The sequence below is a fragment of the Salarias fasciatus genome, chromosome 14 (genome assembly GCF_902148845.1).
Source record: "Salarias fasciatus chromosome 14, fSalaFa1.1, whole genome shotgun sequence".
NCBI classification, from domain to species: Eukaryota; Metazoa; Chordata; class Actinopteri; order Blenniiformes; family Blenniidae; genus Salarias; species Salarias fasciatus.
Window position 1 is genome coordinate 29,649,737 of NC_043758.1, and position 19,796 is coordinate 29,669,532.

Below are 19,796 nucleotides of genomic sequence, written 5' to 3' on the forward strand. Positions count from 1 at the left end.
TGCGTGCGTGTGTGTGCATGTGTCTGTATTGCTCCTTTTCTAGATTATTCCATAGAGTTTATAGGATAGACATAAGTATCCCTATGAATCATCAAAGTGCCTGATTTATTTGCTTGAAGCTTATTAGACAGTAGAAGGAAAAACTGGTGGATCCAGGTGACTTTTCTCAGCAATATATTTATCCCTCAAATTTTTTTAAATTAAAGTTGCAGAAATACGAGTAAATAATTTATTCAAAACACCCATATAAGAACAGACATATAGAGATGAGTGTGTAAAAGCTGCTACAGTAGTAGTTTATTGATGGACTTATCAAATGTTTTAAAGCATCTAACAAGTGAGAAAAACTGTATTATCTCAGAATATCATCCTATGACATGAAACTCGTTGTGTTAATTACAATGATTACAATATAGCACTAAATGACTGTGTTTGGGGGGGGGGGGGGGGGGGATTAATTTCCCTGTTTTTATCCCACACATTAAATATATAATTTTTTTTATCGAAAAAAACCCATGTTGTCATTGGTAACTGATCAGCCTCAGGAGGCACCTGTTACACCAGCCCTTTTTCTTTTCTTTCTCGTTTTTTCTCTCTCTGTAAATGCACGATGACAGCTGATCCAGCTGCTGAGGAGGACGCGCCACTTTGTGCGCACGTCTGACTGGAAGCGCGTGTTTCCGAGAGGAACCGTGGGGTGGGTGGTGTGAGGGGAAGGCGTGGGCAGGGAGGGGAGGGGAGGGGAGGGGGGAGGGGGGGGGGGGGGGGGGGACATGACACTCCGTTAAGTCTCCTTCAGTGTGGAGACTTCTCAGATAAGATGAGGGATGAGATCGTGTAACTTCCGTCTGTGAGCGCCGCAGCGCGCGCGTTTCCACCGAGCAGGGATCCAGAGGAGCAACAGGCGCGCGGTGAAGTTTCTCCTTCTCTCCTTTTTAATGCATGATTGAATTATGTCGTTAAACTGTGATTACACTCGTTTGCGCGAAAATAATCTATTTAGTCGTCTGTTTGTGGAATTGTTGGAATTTCTTTCACATTTAATCACGTTTAGGTGCACTGTTGGGTAATCTTTAAGGAATTTCAAGGCAAACTCTAGTGTATCTGCGTAATATTAAACTACTTCTTTGTAATTGTGGTTTGAATGGCTGCTTCATAGTGAAATTGAATCCCTAACCCCTACAGGAACCAGGGTTTGAATCCCTCCCTGCAATCTGTCCATGACTTTTTTCTCCTCTTCCCCTCAACCCATTCAAAAAGCTGAAAAAAAAGAAATCTGCAAATTCTGAGCCTGGTTCTGCCAAGGTTTCCTCCTTTTGAAAGACAGTTTTTCCTTTCCACTGTCACTTCTGCTTGCTCGTGTGGAATCGGGGTTTTTGTCTGTGAAAGTGCCTTGAAATGTGTTGTATTCGGTGCTATACAACTAAAATGGAATTGAATTGAATTGAAACTTGCTCCTTTTTTTGTGTGACTCTATTCCAGTTCCCTCTGAGTTACAGCTGCAGCAATGTCTCAGCTTTACTACAAGAAAAATGACAGCTCCTCGTACAGGGACCGCATCCCCCTGCGGATCGTGCGTGCCGAGGCCGAGCTGTCGGTCATGGAGAGAGCCTACCTGGGGGCCGTGGAGAAGGGGGACTACGCCAGCGTGAAGCAGGCCCTGGAGGAGGCTGAGATCTACTTCAGGATCAACATCAACTGCATCGACCCGCTGGGACGCACGGCCCTGCTCATCGCCATCGAGAACGAGAACCTGGAGATCATCGAGCTGCTGCTCAGCTTCAACGTGCACGTGGGGGATGCCCTGCTGCACGCCATCCGCAAAGAGGTCGTCGGGGCGGTGGAGCTGCTGCTCAACCACAAGAAGCCTCGTGGGGAAAAGCAGGTAACCTCTGCATCCCAGAGGCTGTTACTGCTCAACTTTCAACCCAGTCGCTTTTAGAAAACCTTTTTCTGATCCTCTGCTGCACTAAAGAGGATAAAATAGAGTCATGACTCATATAAGAATATAGTCACCAAGACAAAACTGTCCTTTACTTTAAGATACCTGCAGTATGAGGCGCCTCATCATGACATACACCTTTTAAATATAACTCTTGTTTAGCTCTCAGATTCATAATTTCCATGAGTTAGGGCCTTGTTTTAGACTGTTGGTTTACACAGCAAAGAACACAGGTTTCAATCTGGACTGTGTTTTTGTGTGGAGTTTGCATGTTCTTCCTCTGTCTTTGGGCTTTCTTCATTTTCCTACCAGATGGATCTCTGATTGTATCTGTGGAAGATGGATGGATTATAGTCTCATTCTTCATCTCTCCTCTTGTAAATCCAAAATTCTCAACTTCTGCAATGTCTTTTATGAGCCGTGCATTGCCATTGTTGCCTTCCTTCTCATAGAAATGTCCCCAAGCAGTTGGTTTGTTTCATGTGATTTCTGGCTTGTGATCACTTCAGGGTTCACCGCGCTCTCCAGTCTGATTTCTAACAACACCCAATTTTACCGCACTGGGTCTGTTATTGTCCTGCACACAGGAATTTCTCACTCATTATGTTGCTCACTCCAAATATGATAAGGAAATAGAGTGTTTACATTTTTTCTTCACCGCAAAGTTACAAAACATTTAGAATTTGTACACCAGACAGTTTGTGAAAGACTCCTGTTGCATGCAACGTCTTTACATCATTGCACGTTATTTCTTCCTGAGGTTTCTCCCTTTCCCCAGAAAAATGATGTTCTGTATTCTGAGAAAACAAAAGGGGAAAGAATGAAATGAGTTGTCTTCCAACTGGGAAGATATTTTGAGGCCAGCTGAACCACAAGCCATTAGTTGTGTGCTTGCTGTTAGACACCATGGTCACAAACTAGACACACTTTTCAAACAGTTGTCGGTTCCTGTGATCTGCTGTGGTTTTAAAGCCATGTTTCTTCGTGGACTCTGATGAACTGATCCATGCACTGTCAATTAATCTTTTATTTGTATTTTTCCAAAAAAAAAAAAAAAAAAAAAAAAAGGTTCCACCAATTCTCCTGGACAAGCAGTTCTCTGATTTCACCCCCGACATCACTCCCATCATCCTCGCCGCTCACACCAACAACTACGAGATCATCAAGCTGCTGGTGCAGCGAGGGGTCTCCATACCGCAGCCTCACGCCGTGCGCTGCAACTGCGTGGAGTGCCTGTCCAGTCTGGACGGGGACGGCCTACGGCACTCGCGCTCCCGTCTGAACATCTACAAGGCCCTGGCCAGCCCGTCGCTCATCGCCCTGTCCAGCGAGGACCCCTTCCTGACGGCGTTCGAGCTCAGCTGGGAGGTGAAGGAGCTCAGCACGGTGGAGAACGAGTTCAAGTCAGAGTATGAGGAGCTGTCCCGCATGTGCAAGCAATTTGCCAAGGACCTGTTGGACCAGACCCGGAGCTCGAAGGAGCTGGAAATTATCCTCAACTACCGCGACGACATCAACCCTTTGCTGGATGAGAACACCAACGATCTGTCCCGGCTGAAGCTGGCTATAAAATACTGCCAGAAGGAGGTAGGATTTCTGTTGATTTTCATGTTTTTTCCATCACGTTACTGGTATAACTCAAGAAGGGGTGGGCTGAGCTGACATTTATGAAAAATGACCTTTAAATCAGGTTCTCATGTTTAATGTATTATTTAATAAGACTCTCCACGGCACATCAGTTTTACAAGCTTCTCTTCTCATCAAATCAGTCACGTTCTTCTAGTTTTAGCATGCTTTTTTGGGTTGACTCGCGCTGCACAACATTTAGAGGTGTATTGTTATTGGGGTTGTCGACATGAGCAAAACACACATGGCAAATAACTCAGTCCACTGCAATGACTTGTGTTTCCATGCACTTGGCATTCATGATCTGCAAATTCAGACACTTTTCCTTTATTGATAGTCAATTCTACACAGCACCATCCAGACACACAGCGCCTCACTGGGGAATAAAGAAAATACATTAAAACTAGGTGACTGCTTTAATTGGCTATTCCCAAACGCTTTTATTCCCAGTAGCCTCAGATCTTAAGTCAAGAAAATAAAACCAAATGAAAAATTAATGAAAAGAACAAAGTCAACAAACCTGCTGCAGGTGGAAACTGCATATCAATTGATAGGTAAATAAATAAATAAATACATAAACTGGGGTAAATTAGAGGCAAGAGAAAGAGCACTGTTAATAACATGAACTAAGCACAAAGATATTTGTGTTGTCTACATAAGTGTTTGTATTCATTATAAATCATGTTGTTTGTGATACTCAGCATTAGTGCATGTTAATCTAATGTCCGGCAGCCTTAATGTTGATGCTTCAGTCCTTTATCATAGTAATGAATTCCCTTCAAACTTCCAACACAGCTTCACATTTGACCTCAGAATAGCATCTACATCCCACACTGTCAGCCACTGCTAGTCGATAATGATTACTAAATTGGTTTCAGCTTCAAATGACGCAAATAGCTGGACTTCTTATGCACAAACCCCCAGAAGAAGGCAACGTTCAAGGACAGCTGAAGCAGTTCTCCTTCTCTGTTCAACAGTTAGTCATCTGCACTTGTATAACAGTTAAAATAATATTCCAGATTAGATTAGAAAGACCTCGCCAGTGCTGTTCACATCCACACTGCAGCACAGACCCCAGTGGTACAGATTAACTATATCATGAACTAAACTAAAATACAACTTCAGCCAGAAAGTCACTGATTTGAATTATGAACGGGTGTTATGTAGCTACCTCACGTTCCTCATCGAATCACCACCACTATGGATCCTTGAACAAGGCACCTAAACCCTATGCCTTCACAGTGTGGCTGGAAAGCACCTCACCTTAGTGTCCTGCCACAATTAAATTCCTTCGATTTATTTGAAATTTTCATTATGAAGTAGTTCTTTTGCATGATCAGTAAGAATGCACCTATAAGAATACGTACATACCGTATATTGAGAGGATTAAAGTGGTCCTCTTTAAAGTAAAAGCAAAGTGAGGGGCAGTCAGAGGGGCAGGAGTGGTCCATGCAAGAACAGAGAAAGCAGACTTTAACAATTCATCCTGTTCATAGTTAACCTCAGCAGTGGGTTGAAACAACTCGGTGCTTAAGGACCCACATGGTGGTTGCTCAGTTCTCTAACCTCTAAGTCATGGGTGTCAAACATAAGGCCTCTGAGTCAAAACAGACGTGGAAGTGGCTCTACTCTCGCCCCCAGGAAAACTGTAATTTTTGAGCTATCCGTGATGCTGCCATGAAAGTTCGCTACCTCGTTGCTATCAAACTACCTCAAAGCCATGCTGTCAGGGTGAGCTTGTAAAACTATACATAATGAAACAGTTATAGGGAGAGGTTTTTTTGGATATATTTCATTTTCAGTTGTTGTTGTTTGGTTTTGGGAAAATATACTCTTTTTTTTCAGCATTTAATGCACTGCACCACGACAAAGAAAAACTTTTGAAAAGGTATTACAGTTGAAGAAATGAAAGCACTCACTCAGTGCAGTTTGCACAGTGTCAATAATGAAAACTGCATTAGTTTTTCTCCAGTCTGTGTGACCAGAGTTGTTTTATCCTCAGGTTTCTGTAGAGTTCGGCCATGACTGAATCATTTACATCGGATGTGTTTGAAGCAGGGAGACTTTTAAACAAAAATTTGAAAAAAAACATGATGGGCAGTGACTTTCCAGAACCAGGACTGAGCTGCTGCACCAGACAACGAGAACAGTGCCAAGATGAGCTGTAAATGGCCCGAGAAGGGTGGAGATATCCTGTGGGAGTTGAGAGCTACATGTAATTGCCAGATTGGCTCTTAGCAATGCATTACAGAAGCCCTCTTAGATGGTCCCATGACGGTTGGATAATTGTGGATAATGATGGAAGGAGAAATGGCCACTTCCCTGAAATGCAAAGTCATAATATTTTAATTAGGGAGGGAACCTTTTCCTGTCTTAACATATTCTTGTATATTTTCCATCAGATGCAATTCACGCTTTGAGTTATTTGTTGGCATTAACAGAATGGCTGTTTCCTATGAACTCTGCAGCAATTCAGTTGTTTTTCAGCTGTAAAACTTAATTCGGTTGGTTTCGGTTCATCTTAATTAGAAAAACTGGGCAACCTGAATGTGAATCCGTAATTATTTACTTTGTTTTGTTGTTTTCCACAGAACAGACTGCACTACAAAAACGCAGCGTGTACACTCAGCAGGTGTCTTTTATTTGTTCCACTCATTAAAAAAAAAGTACCCAGAGCTTTTGGGTCTCATTTGTATCCAGCAGTTGTGTAGTGTTTGCGGAGTTAATGACCCTTACCACCTGTGTAAATTTAAATCTTCTCTAAACACGGTGCGTTTTGTGAGTCTGCGTGCAGCGGTTGGGCATTTCTTTCATGTTTCCATTGCACAGTTGGCGGAGTGACGATGAAGGATCAGTGCGATTGTCGACTTTGTGGAGGTTTAACAGTTCGATGACAACGCCGCGCCATTAATCTTGCATATTCAATTACTTGGCTTGCGTGTGGCGGCGAGCGGCTGCATCAAGAGAAATTGAAATGATAAAATGAAAAAAGCTTTCGCTTTTAATTTTTTTTTCCCCATCTGCTCTTGTGTTTTGAGGACGGTTTGCCTGAACTGAACTTTCCAGCGTCTTTATAGTTGCGCATGTCGTTCTAGCTAATATCTACTTCTTCATGCATGTTCATGAGTTGTTCAGTTGCACTTATGAATATTGAGAACAGTTGTTTGTACCTCGTTTGCATGATGACACTTTGGAAAAGTAGATTTGCTTGTGCAACTTTGGGAAGGCTTCAACTTTTTAAAGCAAAATGTTAGAATATTTCAGGACTATAAATGAATTTCAATCTTTTACTTTTTGTAAGTCTATTATTAAACTGTCAAACAAAACTAATGATTAATAGTTTGCAGACACTCGAGGTAAAAACGTTGTTGATTAAAATTGCTTTAAAAAACCAGCTATTAAGAAATTCAAACGTCTTCTATATGTTTGTACCTCTGAATAACTGCACAGAGCTCAGATAAGTGGCTGTTGTGCTCCTTCTGTGCATTGTTCTGAGTGTCTGCATCGTTTTTCAATCATCGGTTTATGGTAACAGCCTGAAAAATAACAAAGGTCTCTAAACTGCTGTTCTGAGAGTTGGCACTTGAGAGTTTTAATGGACTAAACAAACCACCAGCACTTAGTGGAAATGAACATTATATTGTACTGAGATGAAATAGTTCCCTCTGTTGTCTTGCAATGCTCCTTTTATCTACACTTTTACAATAAATAAGATCCACTGTATTGCTTTTGGATCTTTGTTAATGAAATATTGTAATTCATCCTTTTTAAATGTTTGCCAAAAGCGTTCATCATTATATCACATAAAGTTGCATCACTAGATTATTCTTTAAATTACTATGCTACTGGTTAACCGGTTGCTCTTTACATAGAGAAATATGCTCATGTGCACATTGTGCTTTCTGACTGTCTTCAAGGATTTAAATCAACATGGTTGGATTTCTGGAAAACCTTAATTTGGTGTATTAGCTCACGTCTCGACTCGCTGAACAGCCTAAAGTGATCCAAGCCGAGTGTGGGGTGACGTGGAGATGAGTTTGTTTTCACCTTCCAAAAATGTCCGCTGACCTCGCCCCTTCCAGATGCCCCTTTATGCCTCCAGTCAAGTCGGGGCGAGTCGACATCTGACAGAGACGATTTGAAAATGTCAGTTTCTGCACTCTGCACAGAAAAAAAAGCCTCATCACCCACAATTTAATGTTTTATACCGCCGTCCTGTCCGGGGGATTCGTTTGACCCTAACTTGATTAAACTGAAAATTACTTCCATCACCATCTGCAAATGTCCAGCAGATGTTTTTATTGAATCTCAGAGGCCAGAGAGGGAAACAGATTTGACATTCATGGCAGAGGAGTACAGATCATCTCTGAATAGTCTGTCTTCAAACTCATTTCTGGCAACAACAACAAAAAAGACATTTCTGAGCTTAATTCTGGATTTTGCACAAATTTGTATCATGTTTTCTGATTGTTTACTCTGGTTTAATATAAAAAAATTACCATCACTTTTTTTCCCAACCAGTGATGCTTCGGGGGAGAGTACTGTATTGGTAGAGTTTATTGATCTCACAGCTGAAAAAAATACAGATAGTTACAAAACCAGTGCAGTGAAACAGTGAAGCAATGCAGTTAACATAATAAAAAGTGGTGATTAAAATAAACCTCATTGAACCGATGATGGTTTGATGATCTGTACAATTTCCTCAGTTTAGTTGTTTGTGTCTGAATGTTCTTCATGGAGGTGGTGAAAGGCGCTGATGAGAATGACTTTAGTTCTCGTGCTGTCCTTCATCGTCCTCTTTCCCACTGACTCCTGTCAGTCGAGCTCCAGACGCACCACAGAGCGTTCTTCACCAGCTTCATCTGTTGGCTGGCCTCTTGTGACCTGTTGACCCCCCTAACAGCTCTGAGTGCTGCAGAGCGGCCGCCCTCTGCTCCTCCTTATATGTGTAGTTAAAGTTAAAGCTAGGGTTGGCGATTTGAATGAGATACATTTTTTTAAATACTGGTTAAAATGATCTTTATGACCCGATGGGAAACAATTCATAGCGTGTTCTTAAAGTAGTTTGGAAAATATCCGCTATCTACAGCAGGAGTAAAACGGGAAAAACAGCAACCAATCCTCTTGACGGGACACCTTTTTTTAAACCAATCAAATCCCTTCGCCGTTCAACCTGCCCCCTGCGCGTACATGTCAATGGCGTGCACTGACCCTGATCAGTGCGCGCGTAGAAGGACGGAGCGTCGTTGCAGAATGACGGAGAAGAATGTTTGGGGCTTTACTTACCGGTGAGTGCGCCATACTTGGCATAGTGCAAATAAAGAAAAACGAAGAAACGAAGCGCTGAGGACAGGTTACACCAGGAACGCACTGGACGCGGAAGTGCTGCCCGCACCGCGCGCGCGGAACGTCTCTGCGTCTCCGCTCCCAACGGAGCTCCTCCAATGGGGTGGGAGCTGGGCGGAGCCTTGGGAGATGCTACATTCGTGCTACATGCTAGTTTTCCAAGATCGCCAACCCTAGCTTTAAAGGATGGATTAAATGCAGAGAAGTAATATCAATAAAGTTAGGAACACGCATCTGTGGGATGAATAGCAGAACTCAGTATGAAGATAACAAACTAAATAGAGGTTGTGTGTGGTTTTTCTATACAAGACTCCAGTTTCATAAATGAATGAATGAATGAATGAATGAATGCATGAATTAAGTCAACAGTATATGTTTGGCATTGGCAAAGAAGGCCTTTATCCTGTGCTGCTTATCCTACATGATGTCTTTATTTATACTTTTTCACATCTTGACATCATGTATGAGCAGTTAGCACTTTATATTTCCTAATGCGTAATCCCCTCATCCCTTATGTAGCTTTAATGAACTGAGGGTGTAATCTTGGTGAAAGCAGGGCTCAGATCAGCAGTTCAACACAGACACACACAACTGCAGTAACCTCAAATGTACAATTTATTGACAAAGAAAGGAAGCCTTTGTTGCTGTAAAAAAAAAAAGCTAAAACATGCACGCTCAGGGAGAACATGCAAAGCTTTTGAAAAGAACAAAAAAAAATAAATTTTTTACAACAGTATACCTACTTAAAGGTGCATTAAAGGTGCATTAAAGCTAGGGTAGACGATGTTGTCCCAAAGCACTTTTTATCATACTGAGTGAAATGCTCCTTGCCCCCTGGGAGAAGTCAATACATTATGTGGACGGAAAAAGGTACGGAAAAAATCTGACAACTGTAGCGGCCAAAGGACAGTAAAAACTCCGATCAGTCGTGAGGCGCGGACTGCTCTTAAGAAACCAATCAAATCCCTTCGGCGTTCTACCAGCCGCCTGCACGTACATTTCAATGGTGTGCACTGGCCCTGGTTCAGTGCGCGCGCGTTGCCAAGGCACTCTCGGCGCTCGCGGCTCGCGTGAAAAATAGAATGAAGCGGAGCAGGCGCGCTGCGCTCCTATGCGTGTTGTGTGCGAGCAGTCAGAAAGGTTAATAACACTGGAGGCGATCACAAACTCTGTGCGCGTGGCACTTCCACGTCCAGTGCGTTTGCTCCCAACGGGAGCTCCTCCAATGGGGTGGGAGCTGGGCGGAGCCTTGGGGAGATGCTACATTCGTGCTACATGATAGTTTTCCAAGATCGCCAACCCTAGCTTTAAGGAGTTTTCAACTTTAGAAATACTTATTTTCCACCATAAATATGTTACACATTTTTAATGATGTGTACAATGTGCCCTGGCATATTCATTGCAAGTACCGCTAACAGTGCTAAATTGTCACTTGAAAGTTGCAGTGCCGGTCCGGCACCAGAATTTTTTGGGGGAGAATTTGAAAGGAATGACATAATGCATGCTCCGCTGGCCTGATTGAGTTAGGTTTCGTTTTGTCCGCCATTACTCCGCCAGATGCTTAGAGAGCAACAACTGAGCAGGATCTTCCAGAAAGTAAGAAAAGACTGGCTTCTAGCACTGCCACAGCTCCAGCACAGACCTCACCAGGTAAAAGAAACTTAAATTTTACTCGAGCGCTACTAAAAGAGTGAGGAAGGAGTTCCCCTCTTCCGTGGACACAAGCCACATGGACACAAGCCACAGGCACGAGTGTTTCACTAAGCTGCGTTACGCCCAAGGCCTGCAGGGGCAGCTGTTTCGCATGAAACGTGCAAACTCCTTAACGCACCTTTAAGGATTTTTTTTTTTTTTTTACAGATGTAACTCATAATCTGGTGATTGCGGCATCTCAAGCATCTCAAGGCTTTCAAGGCTTTCAAGTCACTTTCTACAGGTTACATTGAGAGAAATGCATTCCCTAAACATAGTGCTCATATGAGCGTCATGTTTTCTGACTGTCTATAGTAGCGTGGGATGAAAGTCACAACAGGGTGGGATTTCACTGAAATTGATTAATTTACATCACAAAGTAATCTATGAATGTACTCTAAACAATACAAACAGAGTGTGTCCTCAGGTTTCACCATTTCCAGATATAAAGCACAATGTCAGAATTTTGGCTAAAAAATGATAACTTTTGAAACAAAAAAATGGAAATAGAACATCAGAAGGAGCGTCAAAGAAACTTGTACGGAACTTGTGAAAAGTAGAGAAAATGAAAGCAGGCAGACTAATTGTGGGTTAAAAGCATCTCCAAGGTTTGTTCTCACTGTGTGGGCAGAGAAGCAGGCTGTAGTCAGACACACAACAGGAAAGGTCATCATTTGATATTGGAGCTACTTCAGTGTCTAGTCAAGCATGTCTTCCATAAATGTTCAGAGTTTAAGCTTAATAGTTCTGAATTCTTTTCATTGAATTTCATTTCATTTGACCTCGTTTTTCTTGTCTTTGTTTCCTTTGCCAGTTTGTTGCTCAGCCGAACTGCCAGCAGCTGCTGGCGTCTCGCTGGTACGATGAATTCCCGGGCTGGAGGAGGCGTCATTGGGCGGGAAAGCTCATCACCTGTATCTTTATCGGCCTCCTCTTTCCACTGTTATCCATCGTCTACCTGATCTCCCCGAAGAGCCGCTACGGCTTGTTCATCCGAAAGCCCTTCATCAAGTTCATCTGTCACACCGCGTCGTACCTGACCTTCCTTTTCCTGCTTTTGCTGGCGTCTCAACATATTGCCTCTGCACACCCGGACTTCCAGGGCCCAGCGCCCACCACAGTGGAATGGATGATCCTGCCCTGGGTGCTTGGTAATAAACTATTCTGACTGTGAGCTGTACATTAGTTGAAACTGTTGGATGATCGCCTCAATCATTCCTCAACTGACTCAGCTTGGCAGATGTGCGGCTGTATGAGCTGTTTATATTGCTTATTTATCTATCTAAGCTTTTGTGTTTTTTCTTGTCATCACTTAACAAATCTGTTATTTTCAAGAAACTCCAGCATACAGGTACCTGAACTGAATGAGGCTCAGCTGACATGACAATGCTTACAAGAGAAAATGAAAATCTTTCATTGTGTCTTGGGAGTCTGTAGTCATGACAGCGGTGCTCGAGGTCAATGAAAACATAACTTTTTTGAAAATGTTCTCTGGGTGGAACTCTTTGAAAACACATCGGCTTTGTGGAAACGCTGGAAAACGCTGCTACTTTGCATTCATTGTAACAACAGCGTCAACCAGTGGCCTGGCGTGCTAACTACATCGTTCTCAGTGTTTCTGCCTTTTCCGTGGAACCTGACTTTGTTTTAAAAGCGTTGCTGTGTAAACGGCTTGAAATGCAAAACCAATGTGTTTCCACATGAATTGTTGTTGTGTTAATGGGTCTGACTGAATAAGTTATTAGATGATTTCCTCAGCTTATATGTTAGCAACAAATGAGACATTGAGGGTCCAGTTAAGTCACTTTATTTTTAGGGAGTACTTGTTTTGACAGACTTGCATCAGCAGTCTGCACTCTACGAATGCTTCATGTAAATTTGTGTCTTCTCTTGTTTCTTTAGGCTTTATCTGGACTGAGATCAAACAGATGTGGGACAGTGGTTTCGAGGACTACATCGACGACTGGTGGAACATCATGGACTTCATCATGAACTCCTTGTATCTTGCAACCATTTCTCTCAAGATTGTAGCCTATGCAAAGGTAGAGCCTCTCAAACTATTTCATGTAATCAATATCAGAGACACTTTGTTGACCTTGTGTGTCCGTTGTTCTAATTTTACAGTATAGTGGATACAAACAGAGGAGCAACTGGGAAATGTGGCACCCAACTTTGGTGGCAGAGGCGTTATTTGCAATCGCCAACATCTTCAGCTCCTTACGCCTCATCTGTCTTTTCACTGCCAACTCCCACCTGGGACCTTTACAGATTTCACTGGGCCGCATGCTCCTGGATATCCTGAAATTCCTCTTCATCTACTGCCTGGTGCTGTTAGCTTTTGCCAATGGCCTCAACCAGCTCTACTTTTACTATGAAACAAATGAGACTTGCAAGGGTATTCGCTGTAATCAGCAAAACAACGCTTTCTCAACGCAAGTTCAAGCTCTTAAATAAACAGTTCCTGACAAATGAGCATGGTTAATAATTAATAATTTAGTGTTCTCAGCACTGCGTAATGTGATGTATGGCTGTTTGCTTCTCAGGCTCTTCGAGACACTGCAGTCATTATTTTGGTCTATATTTGGCCTGATTTCCCTCTATGTGACCAATGTGAAGCCGGACCATGAATTCACCGAGTTTGTAGGCCGCACCATGTTTGGTACCTATAATATCATCTCGCTGGTCGTGCTTCTGAACATGCTAATTGCAATGATGAACAACTCCTACCAGCACATCGCCGTGAGTAATGAAGACTACCCATTTTTATATGAATAGTTTCACCAAATCGTTTTTTTTCTGGTGTCTTTTTGCTAAGTTGTGTGTTTCTTTTTAGGATCACGCAGATAAAGAGTGGAAATTTGCAAGAACAAAGTTATGGATGAGTTATTTTGAGGAAGGAGGAACTTTGCCATCTCCGTTCAATATAATCCCAAGTCCAAAGTCACTGTATTACCTGTTTGGATGGATCAAGAGACATTTGTTTAAAAAGCAAAGCCTAAAAAGACGTGAGACTTTCGAAACCTTGGGGGTAAGGTGTTCTGATCAGTTTTGTCATCACAGTTTTAAATGACAATTTGCTGAAAATTGAAGAATAGCTTAAAAGCTTGTCAACTGAAATATTTCTCATTGCTTTTCCGGCACCTTTCACTTGTTTTGATAAATAATTCCAAACTCATTTCTAAGCTAAAATCCACATTAAAAAAAATAATTAAAGTGAAATTAAGTTTCAATCAATGAGATGGACTCATTTGATTTTCACATTAGAACAGAAAAAAAATCTAGAAAGACTTCAGTAGCATTAACAGTAAAAATGACAAAACTGCTCAAATGGCAACAATTGTCTTTGTTGAAAATGTCGATATTTTTACAAAACCAAACAATTACAACCAAAAATTACTGCAACTCATCAAAAATACCATTTTCATTACACCTTCTATTGCAAAAAATAGTGAATTGTCTCAAAAAAATCTTCTCAGATCAATGTTTTGTTTTTGTTTCACTTTAGAGACGTGCAGCTGAAAACGTCCGATTGAACCACCAATATCAGGTAGTCTTAGTTTTCCATGATTTTCTGCTATGTTAATAATATTTAAAGCAAGGGTTGGCGATCTTGGAAAACTAGCATTAGTGTGTAGCATCTCCCCAAGGCTCCGCCTAGCTAGCTCCGCCCAGCTTCCACCCCATTGGAGGAGCTCCCATTGGGAGTGGAGACGCGGAGACATTCACAGCGCACGTTCTTGGCGTAACCTGTCCTCAGCGCTTCGTTTCTTCGTTTTTCTTTATTTGCACTACGCCAAGGTATGGCGCACTCAACGGTAAGTAAACCCCCAAACATTCCTCTCTGCCATTCTGCAACCACGCTCCGTCCTTCTACGTGCGCACTGAACCAGGGTCAGTGCACGCGTACATGTACGCGCAGGGGGCAGGTCAAAGGGATTTGATTGGTTTAAAAAAAGGTGTCCCCTCAAGACTATTGGTTGCTGTTTTTCCCGTTTTACTCCTGCAGTAGATAGCGGATATTTTCCAAACTACTTTAAAAACACGCTATGAATTGCTTCCCATCGGGTCATAAAGATCATTTTAACCAGTATTTAAAAAAATGTATCCCATTCAAATCGCCAACCCTAGCTTTAAGGTTTATTTAAATTTATCTCATTTATCTTCAAACTGAATTTTCAGGAGGTTTTGAGGAACCTGGTCAAGAGATACGTGGCGGCGATGATCCGAGATGCCAAGACAGAGGAAGGGTTGACTGAGGAAAACTTTAAGGTAGTATAGTTTCTCTTTCACATTAGATTATTTTTGTTTTTTTGTCATAAATAGCAGATGTTGTTTAATCTCTTACTTCTCTTCAGGAGCTGAAGCAGGATATCTCCAGCTTCCGCTATGAAGTTGTCGGGATGATGAGGAGGCCTAATGGAAGACCCTCCAGTAAAATCGCCTGCTCTCCGCTGGCGTATCCCGGAAACCCCTTTAAATATTCCCCCAAACTCCCTGACGAATCTCACCATAAGCTGAACGTCTTTGACGCGTTCTCCCCCCCTGCCATGCAGAGCGAAGCTGGAAACGCCTCCAGCTCGGCCTGCTCTCACCGACTCACCAATGGGTCCGTCGTCCTGTCCGCTACAGAAAAGAGTCCGAGCGAGTCGCCCAGAAGAAGTCCGGACCCCGGATCTCTTCAGAGACAGAGCAAACGCCCCTCTCCGAAAGGAGAGGATGTCAATCTGACCCCAGTCCAGGGCTCGTCGTCGGTATCTGGTGGAGAAAAGCTCAAGCAGCTTGTGACTGAGAAGGTCATTGTGGAAGTGCTTCAGAAAATGGAGGAGGACGTTCAGGAGGTAAAACACAAAGCTCCGGCCAAAGAGGTGAAAAACGGGCCCAGAAAATATAAAAACTGATTGTTTCATGTATTCAAGCTTTTTTTTTTTTTCTCCATTTCAATTTTCCAATCCACCAGTTGATTGTGTAGATCAAAGGTGTCAGGGCGAGCAAACTAACCTCAAGCCATGCTGTCAGGGTGAGTTTGTAAAAACACTTAATTCAACTACTATAGGAGGCTTTTCTTTTTTTTTTGCATTGGCTTTATATTGAGATTATAGTCATTTTCATGTAAACTCTGTGGCCACAATAAAGAAATCCTTCAAATTAAAAGATTATTAATAGCACCTTTTAATGGGTGCAGCCCACTCAAGAACAAATCGGCCTGTATGTGACCCTTGAACAAAATTGTGTTTAACTTTCTGCTTAATGTCAAACTCACTGTGGACTTGATGAGGATTACATTCAATTTTTACCCAACTCTCCACTGATGCTCAGGGAAGTGAATAATGTTATAATTAATTGATTTTTCACCTTCTGCCTTCGCTACGCTCTTCTACCTTTAACTAGTGCAATGCAAAAACTCTATATCCATTTCCCAAGACATAAGAATATTATAAAATGACCATGTATGGCATTAGTTATGCGGGGACCAATAACAAGGTCTTTTTCAATGAAAATGTAAATTTTTTTGTTGTATTTTGAGGGTCCAGTTACACCACAAAGCTGCTTGAAGCAACAGAAAAACACAACTTTTTGAATGCGAGTCCCAAGGTGAAACGTTTTGAAAATGCTCTGACTCTGTCTCCGTAGAAACAGACGAAAACACAACCTTCTGAAATGCTGCTATTCCACATGCGCACCACAGATGAAAAATAGTTGCGTGAATAGATCATAACATTTGCCTCCGGAGTGTCATGGCTGGCAATTTCAATCCAACATGGTCCTCTGTCCATTCGAATGTCTGTGTACTCGTGTTTATCACGTATTGTTGTCTGTGTGTGGTTTCATTACAAAAACAAGCTGAACGATATGTTTTCACTTAAAATATCATGTAGACTGGGTCTTAATTTGGTGAAATTTTAGAGTTGAGGAGCACTCTGACACGTTTTTAAGCAGATGTAACTTGCTATTGTGGTAACAGTGAGGGAAAATTTTCTTTCTTTTTTCCTGAGGATAGACAATCTAAAGGCAATTTGTTTCAAGACTTCCCCTTCAGCGATATGCTTATATTAGGTGCTTGAATTTACAGACTCAAGGACCTCCTAGAAATGTGCTACCACTGTGCCGCTGTTGAATATATCAGAAATACGCTGCGATTAAATAAACGACCATGCTTATTTAATTTTTTCGTAGACTTTTCATTCTTTTTATTTCCAACACAGATGTTGCTCTCCCTTTTTATTTAAGTGATGCCCGGTGATCTTTGTCATTTCAGTGGACAGTTAAATGTTTTGCAGGCCTTTCTCTTCACTTTAAAACTGTGATCGTTCATCTGTAAGGGAGACACAAGAATTCAGTATATGTTCCCTTTCATTTTATGTGCTTGTCCTTGAGAACGGAAAGTGCGCCGGTTGCACAGCTCACATCAGCATGCTCCCATTTCTGTTGAAGCATGTGACCCGGAGCTGAGAGGTAGTACTGAGGGCTCAGTTTCTCTCCTTATTTGCCGAATAAATGCTAATGTGAGGCATTATTCATGTCCTTCCCGCAGAGTTAGGTGTAAACCGACTCCAGTATGAATTATACATACTTTCTCACACCTGCAGTTCTTACCGGTAAACAGAGGGCATCTGCACAACTTTCCAGAACAACTTCACTCTCTTTTTTTTTTACAATTATTATTATTATTATTTGTTTCGCAGCAGGACATCAGTCTTTTCTTGAAACTAATGATCACCAAATGAATCTCAGTTGCATTTATTAGTAAAGTTCTTCAGGGCAATGCTCAATTTTCATATGTCTACAAGGGGCATCTGCTTTTTGAATAAGATAAAAAAAAATTGTATATTTTAGGAAGAGGGAGAAGATCTGCGTCCTAGTTATTTCACAATATTTGAAATAAAATGGCACATTTTTAGAAATTGATGTGCTTTTGTTTGGACTGTCTGAGCATTCCAGTCGCCCCAAGGATGGTTTTAAGACCCCTGTCCAATAGTATTTCCAACATTTATCCCCACATGGATGAACACAACATGAAGTGCTGCTGACATTGTCCAGAAGAACATGAATGACCCTCTTACATGTAATTATTGTGTTTGAAGCTCGTTTGTACTATGCAGGTCATGAATGTCTGAGAGGATGGAGCTGCTGCAGTCACCCCGTCAGGTCATTTGAGAGCTTTAACATTCTCGTAATCTAATACTTACCACTGATTGTCTCATTTCCAGCACTCAGCGATTCCGCGGTCGGACGAAAAATTAGCTTCCAATCAGCCGTCAAGCACTCTCCACTGAAGTGTGACCCTGACAGAAAACGGCAAAGTGGGGATGTAAGATGCTCGGTCATGTTGCTTAAAGCTGAGCCATTACAAACCGGTGTACAGAGTGCAATAAAAGGCTCAGTGGTTCATGGTTTACTGCTCTAATCATATTATTTACACTGAGCGCTCATAGTAAGACCATGTTAATGACACTGACTCTCTCACACATCCAAATCTGAGGCCAGTTCTGGCCTGTGGGCCACATGTTTGACACCCCTGCATCACAGGACAACACAACACCTCTTTGTTTTACGCCATCAGGCAGCTTGAGCTCCAGCTCTGCATTTACAGAGAAATGTACCTTTACACTCACAGTCAACCTTGTGCGCTGAATGAACCTTAAGTGAGTTTCTGTTACCATAGCAGCCACGCTATCTTTAGAACCCAATCAACAGGCTGTTTTGGTCTTTGTACTTTTATCTGAAAAGCTCACTCTCTTCAGATTGCCGTTGGATTTCTTCTCTTCATTTCCACTTGAAAAGGAGCTTTGCCACAACACACAAAGAGGAGAGACCATGCTTTGGATCAAAACTTGCTTGCTTCCTGTGGTCGTCAGGGCACATGCAGTGTGTGTGTGTGTGTGTGTGTGTGTGTGTGTGTGTGTGTGTGTGTGTGCTTGTGTGTGTGTGTGTGTGTGCTTGTGTGATTCAGACAGGGACTGATCAGAGTGCAAGAGCCACGCTGCATTCAATTATCACTGCAGTGAGTGACGATTTCTCCGACAGTGCAGACTCATGCTGGGAAACTAGCAGGCTTAAGAAAATGAGTCACTGTATTGCAGTGTTTTGGATTTGAGTGTATTCAATATGAATTTAACTACTTAAATCTTTCAAAATGCATACGATCCTGTGTCAGTTTTTTGGATGAATGGGTAATTTACTAATTTTTGCACAGGGTTAAATCAGGCCATTTGCATTGCAGTGTGGTACTGTTTTGTCTCTTTTGTCCAACATTCAGAAATGAACAAACTTCAAAGTCCAGCAGAACAAGTCTTTCCTGACCACATCTGGAACATCTGGCTGCAGGCAGGACCTTCATCACCATGTGACAGGCTGGATGGTGTCTGGAAGTGTTTTCGGTGTGCTGTGAGAATAAAAGCACATCTACTGCACATCTTTTATACTTTGAATGGGAAAAATAAAATAGTGCTGTCTTTTGTCAATCCGCGGCTTGATTATCAGCGGAGGGCTATAATTTACAGAAACAAAAACATTGCGGAACAAGCTCTTAGCCTTTGTACATCTGACATGTATTCATTTCATCACTAAGTTGTTTTCTATGTTATCATTTCCTCTTTATATTTCTGGGGCTCACTTTTGTGAAAATGTCATTTCAAGGTTGTGCTAAAGATACAGCGAAAAGTGAAAAATGTCTGTGCAATGCTCAACTTTTGGAGTGTGTGACCTGTGATTTATGGAGGATGAAAGGTGCCAAAATTAAATAAATAATACACCCTTAAACAAATAAATGTATCAGCAAATAATTTCTTAAACGTGTCATTAAGTAAAATTGGATTTTATAGAATTGGAAAAAAAACTATTTTAATGCCAGATAAAATTATCATATCATATATTATTATGATATTGAGATGTGAATATATACTTTGAGATTTGAAGCTGGAGCTATCAGCTGAGCCCAAAAACGTTATTCATAAAGCATTAGTAATATTTTTAAATTATTTTTAAAAATCTAATGAAATACATTTTATATATGTATATTCAACTAGACTAAACTAAATAACGTTAATTTAAATTGAATGAAAAACTTCAGTAAAAATACTGTATGTCTGTTTCATGGTCCTCCCTGCTCACACTCCCTCCAGCCACTAGGTGGAGCAAACTGCTTTCTGAAAGCTTTGCGCACTGAGATCTCTGGCATCTGTTCACACAC

At 41.7% G+C, this 19,796-nt stretch overlaps 1 protein-coding gene across 2 annotated transcripts; it reads left to right on the forward strand.

Moving 5' to 3' along the window:
- The first annotated feature begins 779 nt into the window (after positions 1-779).
- On the forward strand, positions 780-19,361 carry trpc4b (transient receptor potential cation channel, subfamily C, member 4b). Of its 2 annotated transcripts, none has more exons than XM_030108696.1 (11): positions 780-911; positions 1,467-1,885; positions 3,011-3,529; positions 11,421-11,757; positions 12,509-12,648; positions 12,731-13,038; positions 13,150-13,345; positions 13,440-13,634; positions 14,112-14,153; positions 14,786-14,875; positions 14,962-19,361. In XM_030108696.1, exons 2-11 carry the CDS (start codon positions 1,508-1,510, stop codon positions 15,502-15,504), a joined length of 2,748 nt encoding a protein of 915 aa, XP_029964556.1. In that variant the 5' UTR covers positions 780-911; positions 1,467-1,507; the 3' UTR covers positions 15,505-19,361. The 2 variants fall into 2 exon arrangements, with proteins under 2 accessions (XP_029964556.1, XP_029964557.1); XM_030108697.1 differs by having other exon boundaries at positions 812-911; positions 1,483-1,885.
- The last annotated feature ends 435 nt before the right edge of the window (positions 19,362-19,796 follow it).

What these genes read in the sequence shown, in the direction of transcription:
- trpc4b (XM_030108696.1), top strand. Translation starts at nt 1,508, where the DNA reads ATGTCTCAGCTTTACTACAAGAAAAATGACAGCTCCTCGTACAGGGAC. An exon ending in TAAAATACTGCCAGAAGGAG is followed by an intron (nt 3,530 to 11,420) that starts GTAGGATTTCTG and finishes TTCCTTTGCCAG; the next exon opens with TTTGTTGCTCAGCCGAACTG. An exon ending in CAAAACAACGCTTTCTCAAC is followed by an intron (nt 13,039 to 13,149) that starts GCAAGTTCAAGC and finishes TTTGCTTCTCAG; the next exon opens with GCTCTTCGAGACACTGCAGT.